At 45.7% G+C, this 24,738-nt stretch overlaps 1 protein-coding gene across 1 annotated transcript; it reads right to left on the bottom strand.

Moving 5' to 3' along the window:
* Positions 1-3,879: 3,879 nt before the first annotated feature.
* FOXI2 (forkhead box I2) lies at positions 3,880-5,581 on the bottom strand. Its single transcript, XM_027587932.1, has 2 exons — positions 5,071-5,581; positions 3,880-4,322 (listed from the first exon to the last, which is right to left on the bottom strand). Exons 1-2 carry the CDS (start codon positions 5,579-5,581, stop codon positions 3,880-3,882), a joined length of 954 nt encoding a protein of 317 aa, XP_027443733.1.
* Positions 5,582-24,738: the final 19,157 nt, after the last annotated feature.

The following is a 24,738-nucleotide window of genomic DNA, read 5'->3' as shown; positions in this document are numbered from 1 at the left end:
TCGCAAATGAAATGGCTTGTTGACTTGATCACAAAGTCATCATTTTGGAGCCAAATAACCAAGATGCAGGCTATAATTGCTCCTTCATCTCTGTCTCGCCCACTGGAAGGAGGTCCTGGGAAAGCAGCAATGGGCCCAGGCAATTCCCTGCAAGGATGAACACAAAGCCTGGTACGTATCTGGCACCTGTAAAGGTTTATTCAAAGCACTGCCTTTTATTAGGATGTATGCGACTTGACCCCTCCTGCAGTCTGTGATATTCATACATGTTCCTCTCCAACTGAAGTCAAATCCTGAATGCAAATGTGATATTCTCACAGTATTCGTTGAAAGTATTATGTCTTTGCATAGGTGCTGCCATCCATGGCTTTTCCCTTGCGACTCCTAGCCACAGCGTGGCACTATGATGTGTGTTCGTGTGTGCAGATATGTGCATATGAAGATGCATTTCTAAGTATGGGTCAGAGGAGGATTGCATGTCTTTCAAGAGTCCTTTCTAGCTCTCATTAGATGAGCTTCTGGAGAACACTTAGCCCATTGGCTCAGCTTTTCAATCGGCACAATGACAATGAACTTCAGTTTCCCACCTCACTGGAGAGTTATAATAATTGCTGTAATGTTATTTCCTTTTGCCACTTGATTGAAGTGGATACACTTAGGAAATTAAAGACTGAAAGTTGAACACTTATTTGCCAGGGCAGCATTGTTAAAATGCAAAACTTCTGTCCATCATAAATAAACGTACTCAATGTTTAATCAATATGTGAAATGTAAGCTCATATCTTGAAATCCAGTGCTCACCTTTTAAAACGCTAGTTACATACACTTTTAAAAATACTTTTAACATATTCTTGAGTTTTCATCATGGATCCTTCTTTGCCTGGGGATTTCTCTCCACCCACCCAGGATGAACATGTTCTGGGGGAGATTATAATTTATTACATTATTACACCCTTTGGTTTTCAATGACCTGAAAATTTCCACTGCTGTTCAGCAAAAGAAAGAATTCTAATAACCTGATATCCTGGCAATTTTAGTTGTCTTTCCCTTCTGAATTGGAGACACATTGTGTCTATATTTGCAACTATGTAGCACCAAAATGTTTATTCAAACAAAGAGCAGCGTATTCCAATGACATTCCATCATGCTCCTACCACATCATGCAGAGGTACTTCTTTTGCAAAGTACAGTTATTTTTAAAATATTTTGGAATTTTCCATAGGCTTCCTTACTTTAAAGACCGAAGGGGCAGAGAGGTGGAGAAGATGGGGCCTGAGCACCATGATAGGACCCCAAGTCCCTAGGTGAGGGGGTTCTCCTGGCCTCCCAGCAGCAGCTCCCCATCTGAGGAAGAGGAGTTGGCCCTTCAGTGGCCCAGGGGCAGCTTGCTTTTGGAACCATGGTCAAGTTCAATGAGTCCCGACAGAAGAAAGGAGTTAATTATAAACTGACTACAAGCTGCTCTGCTCTGTTTATTTATTGTGATTTCAGTACACAGTTTCCTTTCTCTGGGGAAACATCTCTTTGGGGTAACAAGGGGCTCCCAAGCTGATTGTGCCAAGGCCCAGAAACTGCATTTGGGCTGACCCTCCCCCCGCCCCCACCTCCCACCCCTTGTGAAAAGACATCCAGACACTGGACTGTCACCAAGGAGAGGTGGATTCTGATTTCTGAGTGCCCCACGGGGCTAGAATTATTTGTAATTGTGTATTTCTCACGAAGATTCCATCTATTTGATTATACAATGACCTATTAATTGTATACAGCTTGAATACAGATGAACAATTTTCAAATACCAAAAACTGATTTTGAATCAAATGAGCCAAAAACTGAAAAATATTTTTGAAAAGTATTTTTTTCCTAAAAAAGACCAGCTCTGCACCAATTTCTAGCAGTCACGAAGCTAGGTAGGATACCCAGTGCTTATATATGCATTGGTCAGCCAATTTTCTGAAAGCTCCATTGATTGTCTCATTGTACATTGCATTTTCCCAATGTTGTCAAACTTTTTGAAAAAATATTCTCTCTTTCTAAGTGTCCTGCAAACTCAGGGTCTCTGGTGGGGATTCTGGGAAGAGTGCATGTATAAAACAGTGCGTACATTCTAGTTCCATATATTGCTGTTTCTTTTTAGCATCATAGTTTATTAAAATAGGCTTGAGATAAAATTCTTTTGTTTGTAAGGTAAGGATTTTCTTTCTCTTTTCTGGCCTTCTTTAATCATAATACATTTGGGGAGTGTTTCTCCAAAAGAGATTTTGCCTTGGCTGTAAGTCTGGCTGGGCAACATGGCATCACAAACAGAATTAGCCCGCTGCTTACCTTCTTCCAGCGGGCCAGCAGCAGTGAGATGTCTTGTGATGTTGAAAAGTGAGCAAGTTTGTGGCTGCCACCTGGAAGGTTCAGTGACGCAAGCCCCAGGGTCCAAATTCACCCCAACTCTTGGTTTGCCCTATCCATGTCTCCAGCTGCTCACCTCTCCGCTCCTCTCCTCTCTCTCTCTCTCTCTCTCTCTCTCTCTCTCTCTCTCTCACACACACACACACACACACACACACACACACACCCCACTGTTCCTCAGGACTGCTGCTGGTCAGCTCCAAGGAACAGACACAAGGGCAACCATTCCTTTCCAGCACCAGCACTGGGATTCTAAATTAGGCATGGAAAACCTGCCCCCACCTGTGGCAGTGAGAGTGGAGGCAGGGGTTCTGGCTGGCTCACTAATCCGCCCACTGCTCCACCCCAGGTTAACTCTTCTCTCCCTGTGCTCTTCCAGAGAAGGCGCCTCTCTGGAGTCCCTGGGTGCAGGGAAAGAGGGTGAGCCCACCAAGCACCCTGAAATGACTGGTGCCCCTAAGGCACCAGAAACTTGGAGAGGGCCTAAGTTTGGTACCAGGGCTGAACTTTCTCCTCCCAGTGGCTGTGGACTCCAAAGGGAACCTTCTGGGTAAGTACAAAATAGGAGGGCGGGCTTACATGGACACAGGAACCTGCTTCTTCCCTCTGCAGGCAAGGGGCAGCTTGGGCCCCAGCTAGGAGTTAAGGAGCAAGAGTGCCCAGGGTGTGAGTGTGAATGGGGTGGGGAGCAAACCGGAGCCCATCCTGTGACTCTGGGGTGCCAGGCCCTGCGCCTGTGGTTCCCTGAGGCACCTGGTCCTAGGACAAGGTCAATAAGGGCCAGGCACCAACAGGGAAAGGAGCTGCTATCCCCTGGCCTCTGGCAGCCCTCCTTCCTTCTATCACCAGCACCTGCAGCCACAAGAAAGTCCCTCCTACACCGGTCCCACTCCCAGTCCCCGGAGTGCCAGATCCCCCTCGGTGCCACACTCCCGGTGAGGGTGAAGAGAAGCTACCTGGCCCCACAGGGCTGCCGCTGACCCCCCTGGGACTTCCCTCGAGCACCCACCGAGGGAAGACCCTGAGCCTCCAGGTGGACCAGGCTGGGCTGGAGGAGGAAATGGGCGGCGGCGGGTAGCACACGGGCTGCCCTCCCACAAGCCCCTAGAAGTCTTTTTGGAATGGGCCAGGCTCCCCTCGAAAAAGCTGGGTCTGGGCGCCAGCCTGTCGCCCCTTGACGGCGGATCCAGGCAGAGCATGGGTCCAAGGTCCAGACGAATTGGAAGAACTGGTGGTGCAGGGAGCGGCCCATTGGCTCCATGTGAATGGTCCCCTGGGTGAGGCAGGACGGGTGGGGCACGGTGGGGCGGGGGGCAGGGGGGGCGGGGGGCTGAGATGCGCTCAACTCAGTTCTGTGCAGCGACTCCCGGAGGGCTCTGCGCTCCCTCCACTCCACCGACTCTGTGGCGCCGAGCAGACGGGAATCCGGGCTGGAGCTCAGTACCTCTGGACAGCACTTGGGACAATCCCCGCCTCCCCTCAAACTTCGGTCCCCTCCCGACTGTAGAGGAAGTGGCCCACGCGGAAGCCGGTGGCCGCCCTCTGATGGCTAGCGCCGAAGCCGGGTGCGGGGCCTGGGGCCTGGGGCCCTTGGGCGGCGACCGTCGTCGGTCTCCCGAAAGAAAAGTCCCCCGCCAGGCCCGCGGGGAAGGTACCGAGGCCGCCAGCCAGGGCCCCCATGGCCGAGGCGAAACTGGAGAAGCAGGCGGCGGCGTCGGGCGCGGGCGGGGACGGTGGGGCCTGCAGGTCCGGGGAGGCCGCGCCGAGGGGCTCCAGCTCCGGTGCCTGGGCTCCTCCCGGGCTCCTGGCTCCCGAGGGAGCAGGGGCGCCCACCTCTCCTCTCCTTTTCCTCTTCCGTCGGAAGTTCCCGTTGTCGAACATCTTCTCGCAGTTTGGGTCCAGGGTCCAGTAATTGCCTTTACCTGCGCAAGAAGAGAGGGCTCAGCTCAAAACGTCTGGGGTCTGACCGACCATGGCGTGAACAGGACGAATGGTGGTCTACTTCAGGAAGGTGCCCCCCGAGGTCCCGCCATTAGTCCTCACCGCCACCCTAAACCTTGAGGTTTGTACCTGGGAGGGCCTCCACAGCCAGACTGGGAAGAGTGTGGACATCCCGGAAAGGCCGGGGAAGGGCAACAACCAAGAATACCGAGCCCCTCTACGTTCAAGGCCAGGGAGAAAGTCTATGGGATGCACAGCCACCTGGACTGTGGCAGTCACGCTGCCAGTGGAGCCCAGCGGACCCTGCTTGGCCTCTGGCTTGTCTCCCGCGCTTCTCGAAGCGGCGTCTCACTGGCTTTACCAGTTCTTGGGGCAGCCACTGTCCTCCCCGTTTTACAGCAAAGGACACTGAAGCCCAGAGAAGTAACCCCAAAGGTCGCCCAGCTGACCAGCTCTCCCGGTTCCTCCTCCGCGGGAGCGCACAGAGATTTCGAGACTCACAGAGTCCTAGACCTCAAGGCAGGGTCTGCGGGTCCCTGGGTCGTCTCGGGGCCAGGCCGCTGCCAAGCACGTCTCTCCTCCTCCCTCTCCTCCCGCCTCAGTACCCCGAGCTGTGCAGTGCGGGAGGGACTGGGTTGCCCCAGGCCGCCCCGAGTCCTAGCGTGCCAGCAACCGGGCTGCGGGAATCCGCGGAGTCCTGGACGGGGCAAACGGGCGCGCCCTTTTCACCTGGGTCGTCCTCCTCGCGGGGCACCTTCTTGAAGCAGTCGTTGAGCGACAGGTTGTGGCGGATGGAGTTCTGCCAGCCTGCCTTGCTGCGCTTGTAGAAGGGGAAGTTGCCGGCCACGTACTGGTAGATCTGGCTGAGGGTCAGCTTCCGCCGCGGCGCGCTCTGGATGGCCATGGCGATGAGCGCCGAGTACGAGTAGGGCGGCCGCACCAGCCGCAGCAGCTCCTGCTGGCCCGAGAGGCTCAGCCACGCGAGGTCGGCGCCCGCCAGGCCGCCCGGGGCGCCGAGGAGGGGGCCGGGCGCAGCGTACCCGGGGGCGGCGTAGGGCGGCGCGGCCCCGGGGCAGGGCGCGTAGGGCGCGGGGCTGAGAGCCGGTGCGTTCAGCCACAGGCGCTGGCCGGCGCCCGCCGCGCCCAGATCCCCGCGCGCGTAGCCCGCCGGGGGCGCGGCTGCCCGGGCCTGGCTGTGCGGGGCAGGGCACACACCCGAGCCGTCGCAGTACGAGGCCATGTCCAGTCGCTCCCGGGCCTGGCCAGGAGGCTCGGCGCCGAAGCTCATGGGCGCCCCATCCAGTGTGGCTGCCAGCAGCTCCTGGGTGCGGCCCGCCGGGCCCCGCCCTCCGCCCTTTAAATGCCGTCGGGTCCCTAAGCCCGGGGTGAGTGTGGGTGACGAGCCCCCTCCCCCGACAGCGTTGTGAGAGTGTTGCCTCGGTCCCCGCCCCAGGGTCAGCTTTCTGCCCCGCCCTGGTCCGGACGGGAGCCAGACACGCCGCCCCCGTGATTCCCCCACTCTGTGCCGCCTGCGCCCGAGACCAAAGTCCCCGGGAATCTCACCGACCCCGGCCTCATCTGGCCTCTAGGGCCCCGGAGTCTCGGCTGTCCTGGACCCTCGCGCAGGTACCACGTCTCCCGCAGGCCCCCAGTGGAACGCACGTCACCTTTGCTCGCCCATGGGGGAGCCTGCCCTTGCGGAATCTCTCATCACCCAGGGCCACTGTGTGGTTGGGGCCACCGGGAAGGGAGCAGAGGGCCGCTGCTCTGGGGAAGGAGTCTCGACGAAGCCCACGGACGTCGATGGGCTGGGGCCACGAGGAGAGGCAGCACGGTGAAGGACGCGAGTGCCCCAGGCCAGGCCTGGCTGGGCCAAGACAGTGGCACTGGAGTCATACGGAGTCCCCGCACAATTAATGCGCGAAGGCGGAACAGACCCCTGAGAGAGTCCAGACACTGGAAGCTCGGGCCGCCCCAGCTGTCTAGCGAAGCCTCTTTTTTTTTTTCCGAAACCCCGCCTGGCTTGTTCCCGCCGTGGCCTCCGCCACGGGGTGCAGGGATTAGCAAAACCCTCCACTGGCTTTCCTGGGACTCCGGGAAGACCAGGACGTCTGTCTGTGTGCGCCCCACGCTATGCGCCGGCGCGGCTACCCTGGCTCCCCCAAGCTCGCGGGTCTCCCTGGCTGTGTCTCTCCCTACCTCCGGCTCCCCCTGGTTCCCCAAAGCCCCGGCTCCTGGCCTCCCTATTCCGCACCAGCTCTACGGGCTCTCTTCCCTCCGCGCCCCACCCCCACCCCCACCCCCACCCCATGCGCCTGGTGCCCCAAGGCTGGGTGCCTGGAAAGAGCGCCAGCCTCCAGGACTCCCAAGTTCTTGCCACCTGCCAGCGCGCGGGAGAAAGGAAAATTCTCCGGTGATCAAAGTTCGGACGGAGATAGTAGATGGGTCCCATCGCTACGAAATTCAGCGCTTGCTGTAATAGAACCAGTCTCGCTGAAATCGGTTTCCGCCCTGGCTTTGTGGATCCTCAAAGCAAATACTTTTAAACCCATTTAACAAACCAAAGTTTCAATCCTATTGCCCGCCTCCCCTGCACTTTTGGTGGTGGAGAGAAGGGGGAGGGCGGTGGATTGGGGCTAAGGACTGGACGGAGGGAAAGATTTGGACTTTGGAATTAAGGGTCCCATCTTGTGTCAGCCATTTATTCTTGGTGTGGCTTTAGATCTGTCAAATTGTAATTTCAAATTTTATGTAAAACAACCAATTTGTGGAACAATTTAACAAAGGGCAAAAGATGAGTCCCTCCATTGCAACATAGTCCTCTTCCCTTAAAAGTAACTGCCCTTAAGAAGTGCTGGGCGACCTCATGGCGGTTCAGGGGGTGATTCAAGGCTTCTAGAGGGTAGAGGCCAGCTCCTCAGCCAGCCTGTACCCCCCACCCCCGCCACTTCTCATGCCCAGTTCTCATGCCCACGGTTCTCCCAGTAGGTCACTCTGTGGTCGCCCCCGCCCCTCTCCCCCTTCCCCAGAGATTTCTGATTGTGGCTGGAGGAATACAGGTAGTGGGGATCCCAGGTAACTTTCAGAAGCTCCCCCACCCCATGGCTGCAGGGACAGCTTGGGGGGGTGGGATGGGAATCCTCAGGGTGGAAAACACTACATGCTTGGTCTTGCTTCCATCAGCCAGAACCATCTGCCTCTCAGCTAAGTGATTTTCACAATTTTTCCTCACAATTTTAAACACGTGCTGCCTTCTGTAGATGCGACAAACTTTTTGGTAACAGCACCTTAAAGAAAAAGTCTTTCCCTCAGCGAATATGGTTGTAAGCATGACTCAGGGTTCATGATGAAGAAGCAAACTGTCTCAGCGCATGTACACCCCTTCTGCCCTCCCTAACAATACTTAGTTTGCTGAGAATCGTCTAGGCCAATTTCCACACTGGCATTTTGCAAAGACTGCTGGTGAGGAGGCAGCTGTCCAGAAACCAGGCTTCATGAGGCTGGGACAGCACAGAAGCCACCCGGCTCAATCTTCACCCAAACCATGGGAGTCATGGAGAAAGAGCATCAGGCTCAGAAACACAGCCATGGGGGTGGACTTCCCAGCACAGCCCGCATCCACAGGACCTACAGCCCTTCTTCCTGTGTTCCGCAGCAGATGTGGGTGTGTAGCTTCTGCAGAGTCAGGGAGCTTTTGCTCCTCCCTTGGGAGGGGTGTGGGGAGGGGGATTGGATTGCTCAAGGCTCTGAATGTAGAAGACACTTGTTTTGGAGGAGTAACACTGTGATTTGGGAGGAAGCATTAATGTTATCACAGTGAACTGCATTACTGTGATAATAAAAGCAGAGATGCTGAATTTTAAAGAACATCTTGGCTCATCTCTTACAATGAAAAGGAATAAAAAAAGATGATAGTTCTTTCCAAATCCCCTTTAATTTTAATAGCCTTTCTTTCTGTTAATATTCTAATTCTCTAGCACTTGCGAATTTCAGGACTTCTAAGAAAATCAGATGAAGCTTCATGTAATTTCTCTCAATTTTGCTTTTATAAAAAGCATTACAATTCATGCAGGAAGGCCCATATTTTAATCAGTGTTCTTTGCTTTCTCAGCCCAATGGCTGTCTCCCTTCTCTGCTGTAATAGTCTCCTTATCTTTCAACAGATCGGACCCATAAAATGAGTATCAGTAGATGGAGGACAGTCATTTGGGGGAAGAAATGTTTTAACACTTGAGTCAGAGTTGGACAGAACGCTGATGAGCATTTTTCCAAAAGGGAAAACAAAAACAAAAACAAAAACTCAGGGGGATGAAATAAGGGAAAAGACTCCATCTTCAGAGTACCCAGCTCCCCCTGCACCCTCAGCCCTGCCCAGTCTTCCTAACAGAACTACATCCTTTCCTCAAACCCCTGTCCCCCTTCCCCTTTATTCTCAAAAGTGACCCCACTGCCTACTTTGAGGATAGGTCTCCCCAACCTTCCTCCACCAAAATTCCAAGCCCCCCTGCAGCCTCACCCACACCTTGCTTTCCTCTCTTCTGGCCATCATGGGAGAGGTGTCCCTCTTTGTCACACTGGTCTCTCTCCGAGGCAAGACTGGGACCAGGCGGGGCACAAGGGCCACCCGAGGTGCACCATTTAAGGAGGCACCCCCCCTGGCAGGGCCCCGAGTGAGAGGTGCAGTGTTCCCAGTTCTCATGCCCACGGTTCTCCCGGGGGGTCACTCTGTGGTCGCCCCCGTCCCCCCACTACCACATTACGATCTCAGTGTCCCCAGCCTGAGTCCCTCTACAGAAGCTGCTCTCTTTCTTTCCTTCTCTCCTGCCTCTGCTGGTGTTTGTTCTGTCCTCCCCTCTGGAAAACCCACTCAGCCCAGACAGACAGCTGCTCAGGCACAGTCTCTGGTGGCCTCTGTCTCCAGGAATCCAGTGATTACTTGCACTCCTCATTGCCTGACCCTCAGCAGCTCTTGATGCCTTCCAGAATCCACACCCCTTCCTCTCCCTGTTTTTCCACTCTGTTCTCTGATTTTCCTCCCCTTTCCTGGCTTCTTCTCAAGCTCTGGGTTGGCCTGCCCTCCTCTTAGGGCTCTGTTTTCATACCCCCTTTTCCTCGCTCTGTGGGTTTAGGTACCAACCAGTAACTCATGGTTTCTCAGACTCAGCACTATTGACACTGGGCTGGATAAGTTTTCTTTGCCCTGTGCATTGTAGGATGATTGGCGGTGTCCCTGATGTCTGGCTCCTAGATGATGGCCGTACCCCTCGGGTGTGACAACTAAATATATCTTAGAACATTGCCAACCATTCCTTGTGGGGCCAAATCACTTCCAGTTGAGAACTCCGGAGTTCACCAAAGATTCTGTCATTTTTGTCAGCCATTTGGATGTCCTCTTCTCTAACTCAACATGTCCCAAACTGAATTCTTCATCTTCCACACAAGAGCGATGACAGCAGCCTCTAGCAGCTGAAAGTGGCCCCAGGCTGATAGCCATCGAGGAAGCAGGAACTCCAGTCCTATAACCACCAGGAAGTGAGTCCTGTCAGTAACAGCAATGACCTTGGAAGTGGACAAGTAGCCAACCTTGATTTAAGCCTCAAAAGAAAACCCAGCCGTGCCTTCCAGACACCTGACCTACAGAATCATGAGCTAAAGAATGGGTATTGTTTTAAGCTGCTAAGTTGTGGTAATTTGTCACACAATAATAGAAAACTTAAACGCAAACAGGGCCATGTCATTCCAGTTCAGTGATCCCCTCTTTGCAGTTAGAACGAGACTCCCACTTCTCACTGAGCCTGGGCCTCCCCAGGGCAAGGTCCTGCCCCTGTGCCCTTTCTTCTCACTATCTCTTGTGTGGGACTCCAAGAAAGGCACATCCACTGATATTCAAGGCTGATTGGCAGGACCCAACTTGGTTGGAAGAGCCTACTTAACTTTTTAAAACATTTGAAATTGGAGAGAACTCAAGCTTTTTGGTCTTTGAATGGACCATTTACAGTACCCACAAAACCTGTCCTTGACTTTTGCAGTTGTTGTCTTCCAAAGAAGGCCCCAAGTTCTGGACTGATAGATGGATTTCCAGTTTCTCACTCTAGAAGAGGTCAGGTCGGGGCCACTATGGCCAAGAGCTGTGGCGGGAGTCAGCCCAACCTTGGCCTCAAGCCACGGATCTTAGGTCAGTGACTCCATCTCTGCCTTCCATGTTTTCCCCACCTGTGAAGTGCTTTGACCTATTAGGTTTCTCGATTAACACACATAACTGAAATTTGTTCCAAACTCTTTTATCATTGAGAAAAAAGACTAAAACAACATTAGGGCTCTACAGATTGCCAAAACTTTTCTTCAGCCAGAGAACGTAGAAGGTGAGAGCTTTACCTACAAGATAGACTTGGATCCAAGTGTTGGCTCTAGTCCCAAGCACCTGCTAGCCCCCTCCAAGCCTCAGTTTCTCCATCTGCAGAGTAGAACGAATAGTGCCCATCTCATGGTTATTATGAAGTCTACCTGAGTTGATACATGTAAAATGTGCATTAGTGAGTAGTTGCTCTCTAGCATCTGTCGGCATTCTCTCTTTTAATTAATCAATCATCCATTGGCCTAGAAAATGAATCTTGCGTTTGGCATTGGTCTCTCTCTATAAGTTAAATACATTCAAATATGTTCTCTCTAGTCTTGATAGATAACTGAGGAAAGGCTTTATTTATGAGATTTTTTTCTCCCAATGTACTCCAGTTTCCTTTTATTAAGTAAAAACCTAACTATAATTAACTATAATACTTAAATAGATGACATCGCACTGATTTTTCAACTTTTAAATTTTGTATATTTTAACTTTTATTCTCATCAAGATCAAATGTTGAATAAAATTTTGTAAGTTCCTGCTGCATTTGCCTCATCTCTGTGCACATGGGTATTTTCTTGTTGAAGCTTTTACGTGTAAATTATACACCTTTTGATTCTTTGTTCTTAAACATGTCAGCATCCATCTTTAAAAAAAAAAAGACATTGTCTTATACACCGTCTCATAATCATAACGAACAAATTGGCAGTAATCCTATAATATTATCTAATACACACTTCATATTGAAATTTCTCCAATTTTTTCGAAATAACTTTTTAACCTTTTTCTTTTCAAATCAGAATCCAATGTACCTATGAGAGCAATCATGTATTGGTCATGTCCTTTCAGTTTCTTTTATGTTAGAACAGCCCCTACCTTCTGCCCCTACCCCAAAGTTTTTATTTAAGGGTAACTGACTCTTTAAAAAGAGCAGTCCAGTTGACTTGTGGGAGGTCCCACAATCTGGATTTGTCTGATTGTTCCCTCCGGTGATGTTAACTTTGTTAATGTATCCCCCTGCACTTCTTTTATGCTGGAAGTTAAGTTTCAAGATTGGTATAGATTCTGGTTAAGTGGTTTTATCCCATCATATCAGCAGGCACACGACGCCAGGTTGGTCCCCTCTCACTGACTGAGTGTGGTCATTGGGTTAAGGGAGTGACAGCTAGATCTCTCATTTGTAAAGGCAATTAGGAACTAATCTGTGGCATGATGCCTGAATACAATAAAAAAAAAAAATCCACTCAGCAATTGCACTAGTAGGTATTTATCCAAAGGACACAAACATGGTCATGTGAATGGGCACCTGCACCCCAATAGTTATCACAGCAATGTCCACAATAGCCAAAATATGGAAAGAGCCCAGATGTCCCTTGACTGATGAATGGATAAAGAAGATGTGGTGTATATATAAAAGGGAATAATACTCAGCCACCAAAAAGAGTGAAATCTTGCCATTTGCAATGATGTGGATGGAACGAGGGGGTATTATGCTAAGCGAAGTAAGTCAGAGAATGATAAATACCATTTGATTTCACTCACATGTGGAATTTAAGAAACAAAACAGAGGAACATAGGGGAAGGGAGGGAAAAGTAAAATAAGATAAAAACAGAAAGGGAGACAAACCATAAGAGACTCTTAACTATGGGAAACAAACTGAGGGTTGTTGGAGGGGAGGTGGGGGGGGGGAGGGATAATTGGGTGATGGGCATCAAGGAGGACACTTGATATAATGATCACTAAATTCTTCCCCTGAAACTAATAATGCAGTATATGTTAACCAAATTGAGTTTAAATAAAAAATTTAAAAAAAAAATCCAGTTCCCCAAGTAAAAGGATCCCTAGGTAGGAATTGCTACTGATCTTATTTTCAGTTGGTGGTTGCTGCCTGAATCAGTCTCTTGAGAGTTGCAACCTGGAAATTTCCCAATTCCACCACTCCATTAACATTTGTTAATAACTGCCTTTTCTTTCTGTAAAATAGAGCTTTCTGTCATCAGGTGTCATGACTTACCTGGTTTTCCCGAACTACAATTCCTATTAAAAAGACAAACATAAAAACATGATTCTTTCCCTTTACTGATCAATTATAAGAGTAAGGTGTTGGCAAAACAGTCATCCTAATTGGAAACAATAAGTTTTGTTGGGTTTCTCTTTTTTTGAGTATCACTATGGAGTCAGGATTTTTTAATGTATTTAATGTTTTAATAAATTCTCATTATTTTTGTGATGCTTACCTTGTCCCCAAACTGGGGCATTGGGAGTCCCTTTGAGCTGGCCACCGTGTCCCTTTGACATGGCCCTGTTAGTATTTGAATGTTTCCTTGCTTTCTGACACAAGATGTCCCAGGTTCATTTTGTACTTTCCCTGACCCGGATCTTGAATCAGCTATTTCTCCCATGGGCCATGGTTCCTTTTTAGAGGAAAGAGTATCAGAAAACTAAATATAGGGAGGAGAATGGTCTCCCGGGGAAAGGATGACATTGTTTCTAGACCTTTCAGTGGACAGAGCTAAGAAATACATATATATCTATGTATATATATATATATATATATATATATAATATAAGATTTACTTATTTATTTGAGAGAGAGAGAGAAAACATGAGTGGGGGGAAGGGCAAAGGGGGAGGGAGAGAGAATCTCAAGCAGCTTCCCCAAGCCCCTGAGGGGCTTGACCTCACAACCCTGAGATCATGACTGGAGCCGAAGCCAAGAGTCCTACACTTAACCGGCGGAGCCACCCAGGCTCTCCTAGGAAATATACTTTAAAAAAATCATGGGTTAATATACTCTGTATTTAAATTTAACCTGTAGGGGATTTTTTTTTCAACTCTTACTCTATACTCTTACTCTTTTACTTTCTTTTACACTGGAAGTCTAATTCCTAATAAAATATCAACATGATTACTTCTTCCTTTATGTTACAGTATATTTCTATGGTTTCAAACAGCCATACCAGTATCATCATTAACAGGACAACTACTGAATGAGATTTAAGATTTCTTTGCAGTTCTTTTTTATCCTTAAAATAAATCCCACTAATGAAGTACAGTCAAAGGAGTATGTTATAAAGTCATTTGAAAGGTTTCTTTTCTTTGTGTGGTCTGTTGCTGTTTGGGCAGATAAGTTATATTCGTCTCATTTCGTTCCATGCATGTTCAAAGGCTTGAATTCGCTGAGGAGTAAAAAGCTGGAAAACACAGTTGGTAAGTGAACGGTGTAATGTTCATTTTCTTTCATGCATAGATTTAATAAATGGGTGTTGTGGTATTTATATGGTGTTCCTTGAGTGTTAAAACTTATGGAAACCACGGGGATCGTATAAGGGTGTTCTAAGTTTTATGGTAACCCTTACTGTCTTGTGTCTCTGCAGACAGGCGGCTATTTGCAGACACGGAGTAAGACAACATTAACAGTGGTTGGCTTTGGCAATGAGGTTCTGTCTGACAGGCCAGCCTGTAACGTCCCGTCGAATCAGGTTTGAGTCTTCGACCTGCCAGTTACTAACTGTGTGACCTTGAAGGAGTTAACCTGGACCCTCAGTTTCCTTATCTCTAATGTAATAGTAACCATGGCCCAGGGCCCCCCCGCCCCCCGGGGTAGACTGAAATCACACGTATAAAGCTCTCTGCACATTTCCTGGCACAAAACATGTCAAATCGTGGATTTAGGGTGGCAAATAATGGTGCATTTTTTTCTCTTCACTAGTCTGCATGTTTTTCCCCTTTTTTTTTTTTTTTTTTTTTTAAATAATGAGTGTGCCTTGTCTTCACTGTAGCTGCTTAACAGGCCACAAACTCCAGTAAGCTGAGTTAAGACACTGAAGTCACCCTCTTTGTAACCACATGGTGGCTTTGCCTGTTGATCATTCCTCTTGGGAGTGTTCCCTTCCTTAATTATGTGACTGTAATGCCATCTAGTGGAACGTTAGAGTCTATTTCCTCAAGTAGACCCATTTGATAAGAAAAATCCCACATTTATGTCACATAATAGATAGCTTAAGTTCCATCACTTCCAAGGAACTTAAGCTTAAGTACTGAAACTTAAGTAGTGAAACAGATAAGAGGAAAGAAATATTCAGAATTCAGGTCCATAGCCATCATAAGGATATTTTTGAATGAAATTTTTTGAGGATACAATCGTTCCTCAAGAAAGATATCCTACAAAGTAATGTTTGTTTTATCATGAAGTTTTCTTTTATATTTAAATTTTTTAGAAATCAATTCATTTGACCTTGTTTATTAGTTTCAGAGGTAGAATTGAGTGATTCATCAGTTGCCTATAACACCCAGTGCTCAGTCCATCGTGTGCCCTCCTTCATGCCCATCACCCAGTTACCCCATCCCCCCACCTCCCCTCCAGCAACCCTCAGTGTGTTTCCTAGAGTTCAGCATTTCTTAGGGTTTGCCTCCCTTTCAATTTTTGTCTTATTTTTCCTTCCCTATATTTTTAAAATTTTAATTAAAAATTGTAATGCCAATTTTCATGATAATGCTATTGAATTTTTTTAATAAAATGCTGTTAAATACACAGGACTTTGTAAAAGGTGTGGAAATTTTATATCAGAGAAAGATCTGTTGAAGTTAAACACCATGAATATCTCCTTGATTTAAAAAGAAGAAGAATGTATTTGGAATGAATTTAAAGTTTCACTGATTATTAAGCTAAACGCATCCAGTTCGGAGTTGGAGGCAGGAATTGCCTGGGGGCCGGTGGACCTGAGTGCCTGTCTGGGCTGTGCCTTTCCCGCCGTGGGTGACCTCGGCTGGGCAGAGCCCTCACCCAAGCTTCACGTGTGAATGATCAGGTCTGTAAAAGCGAGACCTGTTTTTTTTACAACTCTTAACTTGCCAACTGTATGAGCATCTAAATCTTATTTTTACTAGGACGTGTATACGGTAACATGCATGTAATAGACCAGGGCAGAGCCTAAGATGCTCTTGACTACTAGGGCTTTTTGATTCTTTGCTTGCAGTTCTGGCTACATCCTATAATGACGAAATGTCTGAAAATTGTTTTATTTTCAATTTCTTATCAGTTTTTTTTTCTTAAGTTTAATCGATATCCCCTGACTCCTGACCACTTTGGTTCAGCCTTGAATTGGGCCAGCACAGGCAGGCGAACAGAAGGGGCTGGGCTCCTGGCTCCTCCCCGCCAGGGATGCAGGCAGACACGATGTGGAACAGGCAGGGGAAGGGCGCAGTTTCTCTGGCCATGTGTGGTCTGTGTAGGTGCCGCACAGAGAAGCTTGCTGCCCCTCCAAGAAATGAGGAAGTCCTGAATGGTTTTCCAGATCTTGCTGTGGCCCGGACTGCCTCTCACTGTTCTGTCCCGACGCAGAGCATGAGCCAAGAACGCTCATGCCAGGAACCAAAAGGCCACGGGAGCCCACACCTTGCCTAAGTGGCAAGGCAATTAACATTTAGGAGCATGGACTGTGGAGGTAGGCAGTCCTGGCTTGGAATCCACTTCCTTGCTCTGTCCCTTTGCCTAAGTTAGCAAACTTCTCTGAGTCTCATTATCCCCATGGGTAACCTAAGTAATAATAACATCCGTTTTACTGGGTCATGTAGGGTAAGTGAGGTAATGCATGTGAAGCACCTGTTTACAGCTCTATACATCTTTATTTTAAAGAGTAACTATGATAAATATAAAATAATTGTATATTAATAATGTAGCAATCACATTTTATATTTTATCATGTACGTTGTTACACGTTACATAACATAATTGTTATATTAATATTATATAACATAAAATACATATTACTTATATATTTAATAATATATTAAATTAGATTAAAATATTGAATTAAAGATTTATTATATAGAATAATACTAATCGTTAAATTTTACTTATTTGTTTACTTATTTACTTAATTGGTTTTCTGGGACACCTGGCTGAAGGAAATGATGTTCCTATTTTCACATGATGATTGCCTGTGATTTGGTTCTTAGCTTTTGCCACCTCCGCACGTCAGTTAGACGAGTCTGGGTCTTCTTCCTCTTGCTGCGTTTTCCAGGGATTTTTCAGGGGTTGAGGTTACCCCCTTGGAGTTTGCTTGTTTATAGTATTTTTTTAAACTTTTGGATTTCTGCGATTTTGTCAATTTTGTACATTTTGGGGATGCTTTCTGGAGCCGACTGGTACCCCTAGATCACACCGTCTGATCTCCATGGACTTCATCTGAAAGTTCCCTGTGCCCACATCGGCTCAAGCATTGTCTGTGATGATCTGGAATTGATGGAAAGTGCACTGCATTCAAAGGACTTCCATGCTGAACTCTTTGCCATGCCAGGCACTGCCTTCCTCCCAGCCAGTGGCTAAGCATTGGCTCAGTTGCCATCAGATTCTCCCAGGGCCCGGTGGAAAAGAAGTAATTTTCTCAGCATTTGATAACTATCCCCTGTGTCTTCAGTTACCTTTAGAAAGCTACTCACAGAACAGCTGCTCTGCAGACATGGAGGCGAACACCCAACATCTGCTTAGTTTGGTTACGCATTTGTAGAGAATTGCATTAAGGAAAAATGAAACCAATCTAATTACAAGATGATAATTAGCTGTGGGTCTCCCCAGGCCCAGTGGACGAGGACATCAGTTCAAGGTTGGCCCATGAACCTTGAGGCATCACCGGGGTGGCGGATTCCATGCGCCTACTTAGTTTGCAAAGGATGGGTCTAGGAGTCGGGCTTCTTTGCCCACCCAGTCTAGACGCTTCTGTCTACCAGCACCTTGACTACTTCGGAGGAGTTCCTGAGGGAAGAAGACCTCTGGCCAGGGAAGCAGATGAGTCACCATCAATGCTCAGGCCACCGACCATCCCTGTGCCCTGGACATGCCCCTTAAATTTCCTCAAACCTCAGATTGCTCTACCTATAAAACATGCCATATCTCAGAAAGGTTTTGTGAGGGATTAAAAAAAATATATTGTAGAGATATTTACAACGTGCTCTGCAAGATTACAGAAGGTTTTTTTTTCCTCTACAGAAAACACTTTGTTGAGAACCAAATATGGACTCTTTTTAAGAAGAAGTTACGTTCAATTAAGGCTTTACAAAACCAGAAATATCTTCTAACCACTTATTTTTGAAAGAACTATTTTTAAAATGAATTCTAGCCCATTGATCTATTTCTCCTTACATATCAGTGTGGTTACAATGATCAGGGCGGGTCTTAAAAATAACAGGTTTTGAACACAGAGCCAGATATTGTCTGCTGCAGCCCTTCAGACTTCTGTCTTCTGCTCTTTCGTTCTGCTAGGGTAAAAGCCTTCGGAAGTAGCGTTCCCAGCAGAAGCAGTCTTCCCTCGACTCCTGGCAATGCGAGGTTGTATCTGGCAGGTGCACGTATGAGCTGCCCTGTTTCAGGCGGTGCCTCGGTAGAGGCACGGCCATAGGTCAAGGGCAGGAATGGGGAACTTTGGGAAGCTGCCGGCTTTGGTAGGAGCACTTGCAGCACTGGCAGGTTAGCTGAGTTCGTCCCACAGAGGTGGCCACCTGGAGTCCCACTCAGGAGAGCAGAGACAGTGGACTGCGGGCTAAGAAGCGTTGGCCCCGGCAGGATGTGGCGGCTTTCCGTGTCATCATCATACCACCTCTATCCAATAATTTCATCATCAGATTCCCTGTGTTAAATCTTCTCTGCTTGTAATACCTAAAGTAATGTCTGTTTTCTTAATTGGGCAGTGATACTCTGCCAGTTAATTCGGTGCTAATTATTGGATTATTTTTGCTGTTGCTGGGTCCCTTTTAATGGTATGACTCAGAATCTGTGCTATAAGCAGAAAATATATATATATAACTCATCATATCTACACGTGCTTGGGAGCACACAAAACACCCTTACAGATGTGGTCTCATTTGAGATTTTCCAGTGGTCCACGAGGTAGGAAAAGTGGATTACCATTATGCAGGTGAGAGCACAGAAAGCAGGGTGGTTCAGTCAAATGTGATTGAAGGTTGACTCCACCTGTTAGAGGCAGATGTGCAAACACCCAGCACCGGTAGAGAAAACACTCCTCCAGAAAGTATTCCCAGAAGGAGAAAGTGACTTCCCCAATTTCAACTTTACCTCTCTCCTCCACCCTTGATTGTGCAATACCCTTCTGGGTCATTTCTTTTTCCTCGAGGCTTGTTCATGATCATCATTTTAACAAGGTGTCATCTGCATGAAAGTGTGTGGAGCAAGGTTATGCCAATTCCTGTGATTTTTTTTTTTCCTTGGCCACACTTCATAGTTCTCATAAGTCGCCAGAAGAACGTGTATTAAGTTTAGTCAACAAGAATTTAATCAACACCTCCACGGTACGCCAGGATCTGTGTTAAGTTGTGCAAGCATGAAACTGTCTAGAAGGAAAACGCCAGTGAAGAAGGACCGAGGCAAGCGTCTAAGTGCAGCACAGGACACAGAAGGTCGGGATGATGCAAAGGCGCCATATTGGTTCACTGTGGAGACATGATGTTGGCAAGGTTGGGAGGGCAAGAAAGTGTGTGCCAGGAAGGAGGCAAGCTAAGAGCAAAGGCTAAAAGACAGAGCAAGCCGGAACAAAAATTTAGAGCAGGTAAGGATAGCTAAGCTTGTTATAATGATATGGGTATGTAGTATTTTCTCCTCTAAGCCAGGAATTTTATAATGTGCCCAAGTTAAACTGAGGGTACACATACCTCAGAATGTATCAAATGTATCAAGACTTCTTCCCTGGTTCAATTTATTTTTTGTGTGAATGTTACTGATATTTCTACAGAAAAGTCCACAAGTCAGGTATACAAACTGACGAATTTTCATAGTGAATTCATCCATCCATCAAGACCCAGAAGGTTACAGCTCTTTAGAGAACTCCAGGCGGCCCTCCTGTCCTCTCAGCCATGGGTGCCCCCTACGCTGATTTCTAACATGGAAGAGTTGTGCTTGGCTCTGAACTTCATATGAATACGATCATTACTATGCGCTGGTTTTGGTCTAGATCTTTCATGCAACACTTCTTTTGGAGAAATTCAGCTATATTGTTGCAAGTACTTATGGTTCCTTTTTTATTTTTTTGCTATGATACATTCTGTTGTATGACCATTTTATCCATCCTTCCTATTTGTACTGTTTCCAGTATTTTGGCTATTAGATAGAGTGCTGCTATGGATATCCTATACAAATCTTTTGGTGAAGATACAAATGACTTTCTAGGAGTAGAATTACCCACTCATAGGGTATGTATATGTTTAAATTTATTACACACTGATAATTTTATAAAGAGGTTACACCAGTCTCCATACCAGACCTGCATAAGAGTTCTACTCTGGTCCTCACCAACCATTTAGATGTCCTTATTCATCTTACTGACTCAGTACACTTTGGGTGGGTGGTAGTTGTAAGGTTTTGTCTTCAGGATTTCTAATAGGTCCATTAAAAAAAGTATCTCACCCTGAGCCCTAATGGTATTGGCAATGGGTTTTGTTTTGTGGGATGCCACTGAATTTCAAATCTCTGACATATTCTTCCCTGAGAGCTCATTTTTCTGAAACTAGAGCTTCTTTTTATAGCGTAACACAGCTCTATACTCTAACACAGACCCCAAATCCAGGTTGTAGGGGGAAAAAAATGTTTCAACATAAATGAGAGATGTGAACAAGAACCTTAGCAAAAGTGAAATGTAAGACTTGAAAATCTAGCCGTAAATGTCTTCCAAACATTACTCACTGCTGCTACCATTTTGACATGAAGAAAAGAAAGGTCGTGAGCACATTTTGGAGACTTCCAATTGCACAGGGGTAATGCAAGTTGGTGGTTAAAAACCATAGTGTTTGAGTTTGGGATTACTTAGTCTTGAATCTTCTTCCACTATGGTTTGTAAGTAATCAAGCTACTTAACCCTGCCAAACGTGAACTTCTTTATGCGTTAAATCGGGGTTAAGTTGGCTGTGACTACCTCGTAGCACTTTAAACACCAAACGTGTTAACTCATATAAAAGAATTTAGCTCAAGTAAACTGGCATTCAGTAGGCTTTCAGTGTTTGTTAGCTAGGACATTTTCCTTTTGGTGGATCACTAGATATTTTGATATCTATTTTTTAATTACTATAATGAACTTAAATATGTTAATTTTTAATCCCGTAGTTATTTTGTTTTTGTTATTAAAGCAATGTTCATGATGCTAAATGGGTGAAAGCAAAATGTAAAGATCTCCTTCCCCACCTCCTTCCCTATTCCACAGAGGTGACCACTTTTGATTTTTTTCTGTTGGGCATTCTGCAGTTTCCTCCATAATTCTAAAGTACATGCTAGTACTCATTTTCTTTTTTTAATTAATATTTTAATCAAAGTAATACAAAGAACTTACAGCAAGAACTTATTTGCTTTCCTCTCCCCCTACCTATTTTGCTCCATAGAAGTAATAATTTTGAAACTCTATTGCCTGGTTTTTAAATTTTTACATGCATATTTAAATAATATGCAGGTATTGTTATTGCCCAACTCATCAATTTTTAGCTTTACCTATTGGTTTTATTTTAAAAGATGGATTTTGGTTCCCTTATACCTAATCCTCCAACCCATTCTCCCAGTTTAGCATCTTAATTTTTATTTAAATTCATTCTCAGTGTTTTATCTATTTTACTTCTGTAACTATCTTTCACTGTTGACCAAGCAGAATGGTATGATTACATTTTCTTTTATGTAAAATGTTATTTTTCCGAGAGTTAATGAATGCCTCACTTTTAAAAGTTTACGTGGTTTTCCTTGAACATCTAAGTCTTTCCATACCTTCAATATGTTCTACAAGGCATATAAGTACAATTCTTTACAAAGTCTAACGTGTCTGATGAAAATTACCTAGTTTTGTATATATGTCTGAGAAATCATCTTTCTGAAGTCCTTCTTTTAATTAATTTCTCTAAACCAGTCTTCCTGCTCTCTGTTTTCATAAGGACTTTCTTTTGCGATTATCCAGTGACTTTCTTTTTCCTCTTTCTTTCCTTCTTGAACCTCCTGCTTTCTGGGTCTCATATACTTCTTTTTCTTGGATTATATACTTCTTTTTAAGGTAGAGCACTTCTTGTTGCTTCACAAGAAAGGGTGATTGGGAAGTGCGTTTTTGAGAATTTTATACATTGTACTTTCTACCTTCACTTTGATTGGTAGTCTACCAGAGTATGGATACATAGGTTGGAAATTATTTTTACATAGAATTTTGAAGGTATTTTTCCATTATACCCCAGCTTTAAAAGCTGCTGAGAAGCACAAAGTTATTTAAAATTCTTGATTCCTGGGTCATGGTCTATTTTTTTCCTTCTTGGGAGTGTTTCCGGTCTTCCCTTGCACATCCTAGATTGACCCACTATTTTCTTGTCTTCTCCGTCCTATTAATCCTTGCTTCTTATTGTTCTCCTTTCTGGGAGAAGTCCTTGACTTTATGTTCCAATTGTTCTATTTTTTGTTTTGCTTCAGTTTTCATGGATATTTTCAACGATTTTTTTAACCAGAGTACTTTCTTATTTTTTGCCTGTTCCTTGTTATAACTTCTTGTTCTTGTTTCATGGTTGCAAAATTCTCTCTTACATCTTTTAGGATATTATCTATAATTATTTTGAAATTACCTTCTGCATCCTGTGTTGTCTCTCTTTCCTTTGGGCTCCTTTATAATTTTTTATGTTTTAATCATTTCAATCTTTATTGTTCATGTTGGAGCCTATCATTAAAGATCTAGTGATTCTTGGCTGACCGTTCATATTTAGAAGTGAGGCAATAAAAAAGTTGGTTGGTAGCTCATGTGTGTGTGCACACGCACGCAAAACCAAGGTAACTTTGGAGTTGATCCCTGAATGTCAAGTCAGAAAATAATATGGAGGCAAATTTCTTACAGGGATGCCCCAGCACTCTGCCTGGGTATAGAGCCTGCCTATGATATTGTGGGCCTGGGAGATGGAAGGACTCCTGCCTCACTGTTCATCTTGTAAAACGTCACTCCATCTCCCCATTTGAGTAAGACATTTCACTCCCATGTCTTTCTGTGTCTGATGCTCTTGAGTCTGAAACCCTCTTGTTTAGTTGCTTTAGAAATTAAATGTTCTTTCTTTTGTGGGTATAGGGTCTCAGAAACACTGGATGGGACCGGGAGGTGTAATTACTCTCTTATATGGATTTTCAAGCCACTCCTCTATCTTTAGTCCCCTGTGTCAGCCCTGCCTTTCTCAGTAATTGGTACTTTCAATTCTCAGGATGTATTGGCTTGCTCCTAATAACATGATAAATCTAATATTTTGTGAGGATCAGCAAAGTTCCCTACTTACCATAAAACCAAAAGTCCTTTATGCATTTGGGGACTCCATTCTCAGCAGTTACTATACCCCATCCCTGCCTTAATTACCTGCCCCTCCATCCCTGCCTATCTAAGCTTTAAAACCTGTGAGAAGTTACAGTATTTATAAAGCAATTGCTGAAACCAGGTCTTCTGACCCATTCCTGTAAAATAGCTGATCTAAGCATTAGATCAAGACCCACCTGAGTTAGGACCCAAAGATCATTTTACAATATAATAATTTTGTGTGGGAACCATAAAGTGTATAGACCTGAGTGTCTCTAACCTTCTGTTAGAGGGCGGTATAATTCCCAGACACTTGATGTCACAGAGGAGGAAATAGGTGGAAAAAGAATCCCTCTTGTGATTTATGTGAGAGATTCTTTGTCTAGTTCTATGGCAGGGCACAGCAGGGTGTGGATACGAGAACACCTCCTTGTTTCAAGGAAGCAGATGACACCACCTTCCAAGCACTTAATAGCCCAGTTGGATACTTTTGGGGAGTTATTACAGCATTTGTTCCTAATGGGGAAACCCCTCCCGCTCAGCACCGGCAAGTCAGCCTCAGGTAACTTAATCTGCAAAACACCTTAATTGATGATACAGAAGACGGGAGAATGGAAGGCTTGAACATGGACACAGTTTAATTGCTCACACTAAGAATCACTCTTTGTTGGTGAGTTGACGTCCCAGATGGCAGGACTCTTCTTTTCAACAATTAATCACTCAAGGGGGAAAAATAATTAGGACTCTTAGCAAGTCAAAGCAAGATGGATACAAAACTTCTTTCAAGAAGTTACCTGGGGTCCAGAATCTGCCTTGAAGGAATCATGGTTTTATTTTCCAAGTACCTTCCTCTAAAAGCAGCGGTGCTCAAGTTACTAAATACAAAAGACAGCCCCAGCTTGGAATGAACAACCCAAACCACCTTTGAACTTTTGCAGTATTAACTTCCTACCATGTGCATGACTGTAATTCTGCCAGTAGCTTCAGCAGGCAGAACTTCCCAAACAGATCTTGATCCTCTGAAGAAGGCAGCAGTGACAATGGTTTAGTTGACAACAGTGTCATTTCCAAAAGAAAGGTCACAGGCTTAGTCTTTGCTGAAGCAAGGTGGATGGACCTTATTTGGCTCTTTACAAAATTGTGGCTTCCTGGAAAAAGCGAACAGCCATATCATGTGTCCTATCCAGTAACTGATTGAAGAGCTGTCAAAAACCAGACTGGATCCTTCTGGTTCTGATTTTATCTGAAGCAGGATTGAAAAGCACATATGTTGCCAGACGGAGGGTAGCAGCCCTAAAGTTCTGGGCAGTATCCTGTTCCTTGAAGAGCAGGACAGACCCTACATGTCCCCCACTGCCCTGTGGGTGTAGAAAACCAAGTGATTTTTTTTTTCCTCAAAAAGCTCTTTATTTATTTATGGAGTGTTGTTTCCGCACACTGTGTTTCAAAGAAGGGTCCATAAATATTGTATAATTCCTTTAAATAACGAGTTACTCTTTTTAAGCAGAAAAAAAAAAGATTTAAAAAGGTGTCCCTTATAGTAATTTTCCTGGTGACTAAATGTATGGGGAATTACGGTGAATGATGATGAAATCAGAATGCATTTTGTGGGTTTAAAGACAAGTGTTAAAATATGTGTTTTCATGGATTAGTCACATTGGATAAAATGATTTTTAAAAACACCTATAATAATTCTTAGTGTAAGAGATTGTTGCTATTTTTTTCTTGGATTGAAGTCACTGGAGAACAATTGAAATCGA

The sequence above is a fragment of the Zalophus californianus genome, chromosome 15, assembly GCF_009762305.2.
Source record: "Zalophus californianus isolate mZalCal1 chromosome 15, mZalCal1.pri.v2, whole genome shotgun sequence".
Classification (NCBI taxonomy): Eukaryota; Metazoa; Chordata; class Mammalia; order Carnivora; family Otariidae; genus Zalophus; species Zalophus californianus.
The sequence above is the reverse complement of the archived record's forward strand: the minus strand, read 5'-3'. Positions and strand labels throughout refer to the sequence as shown.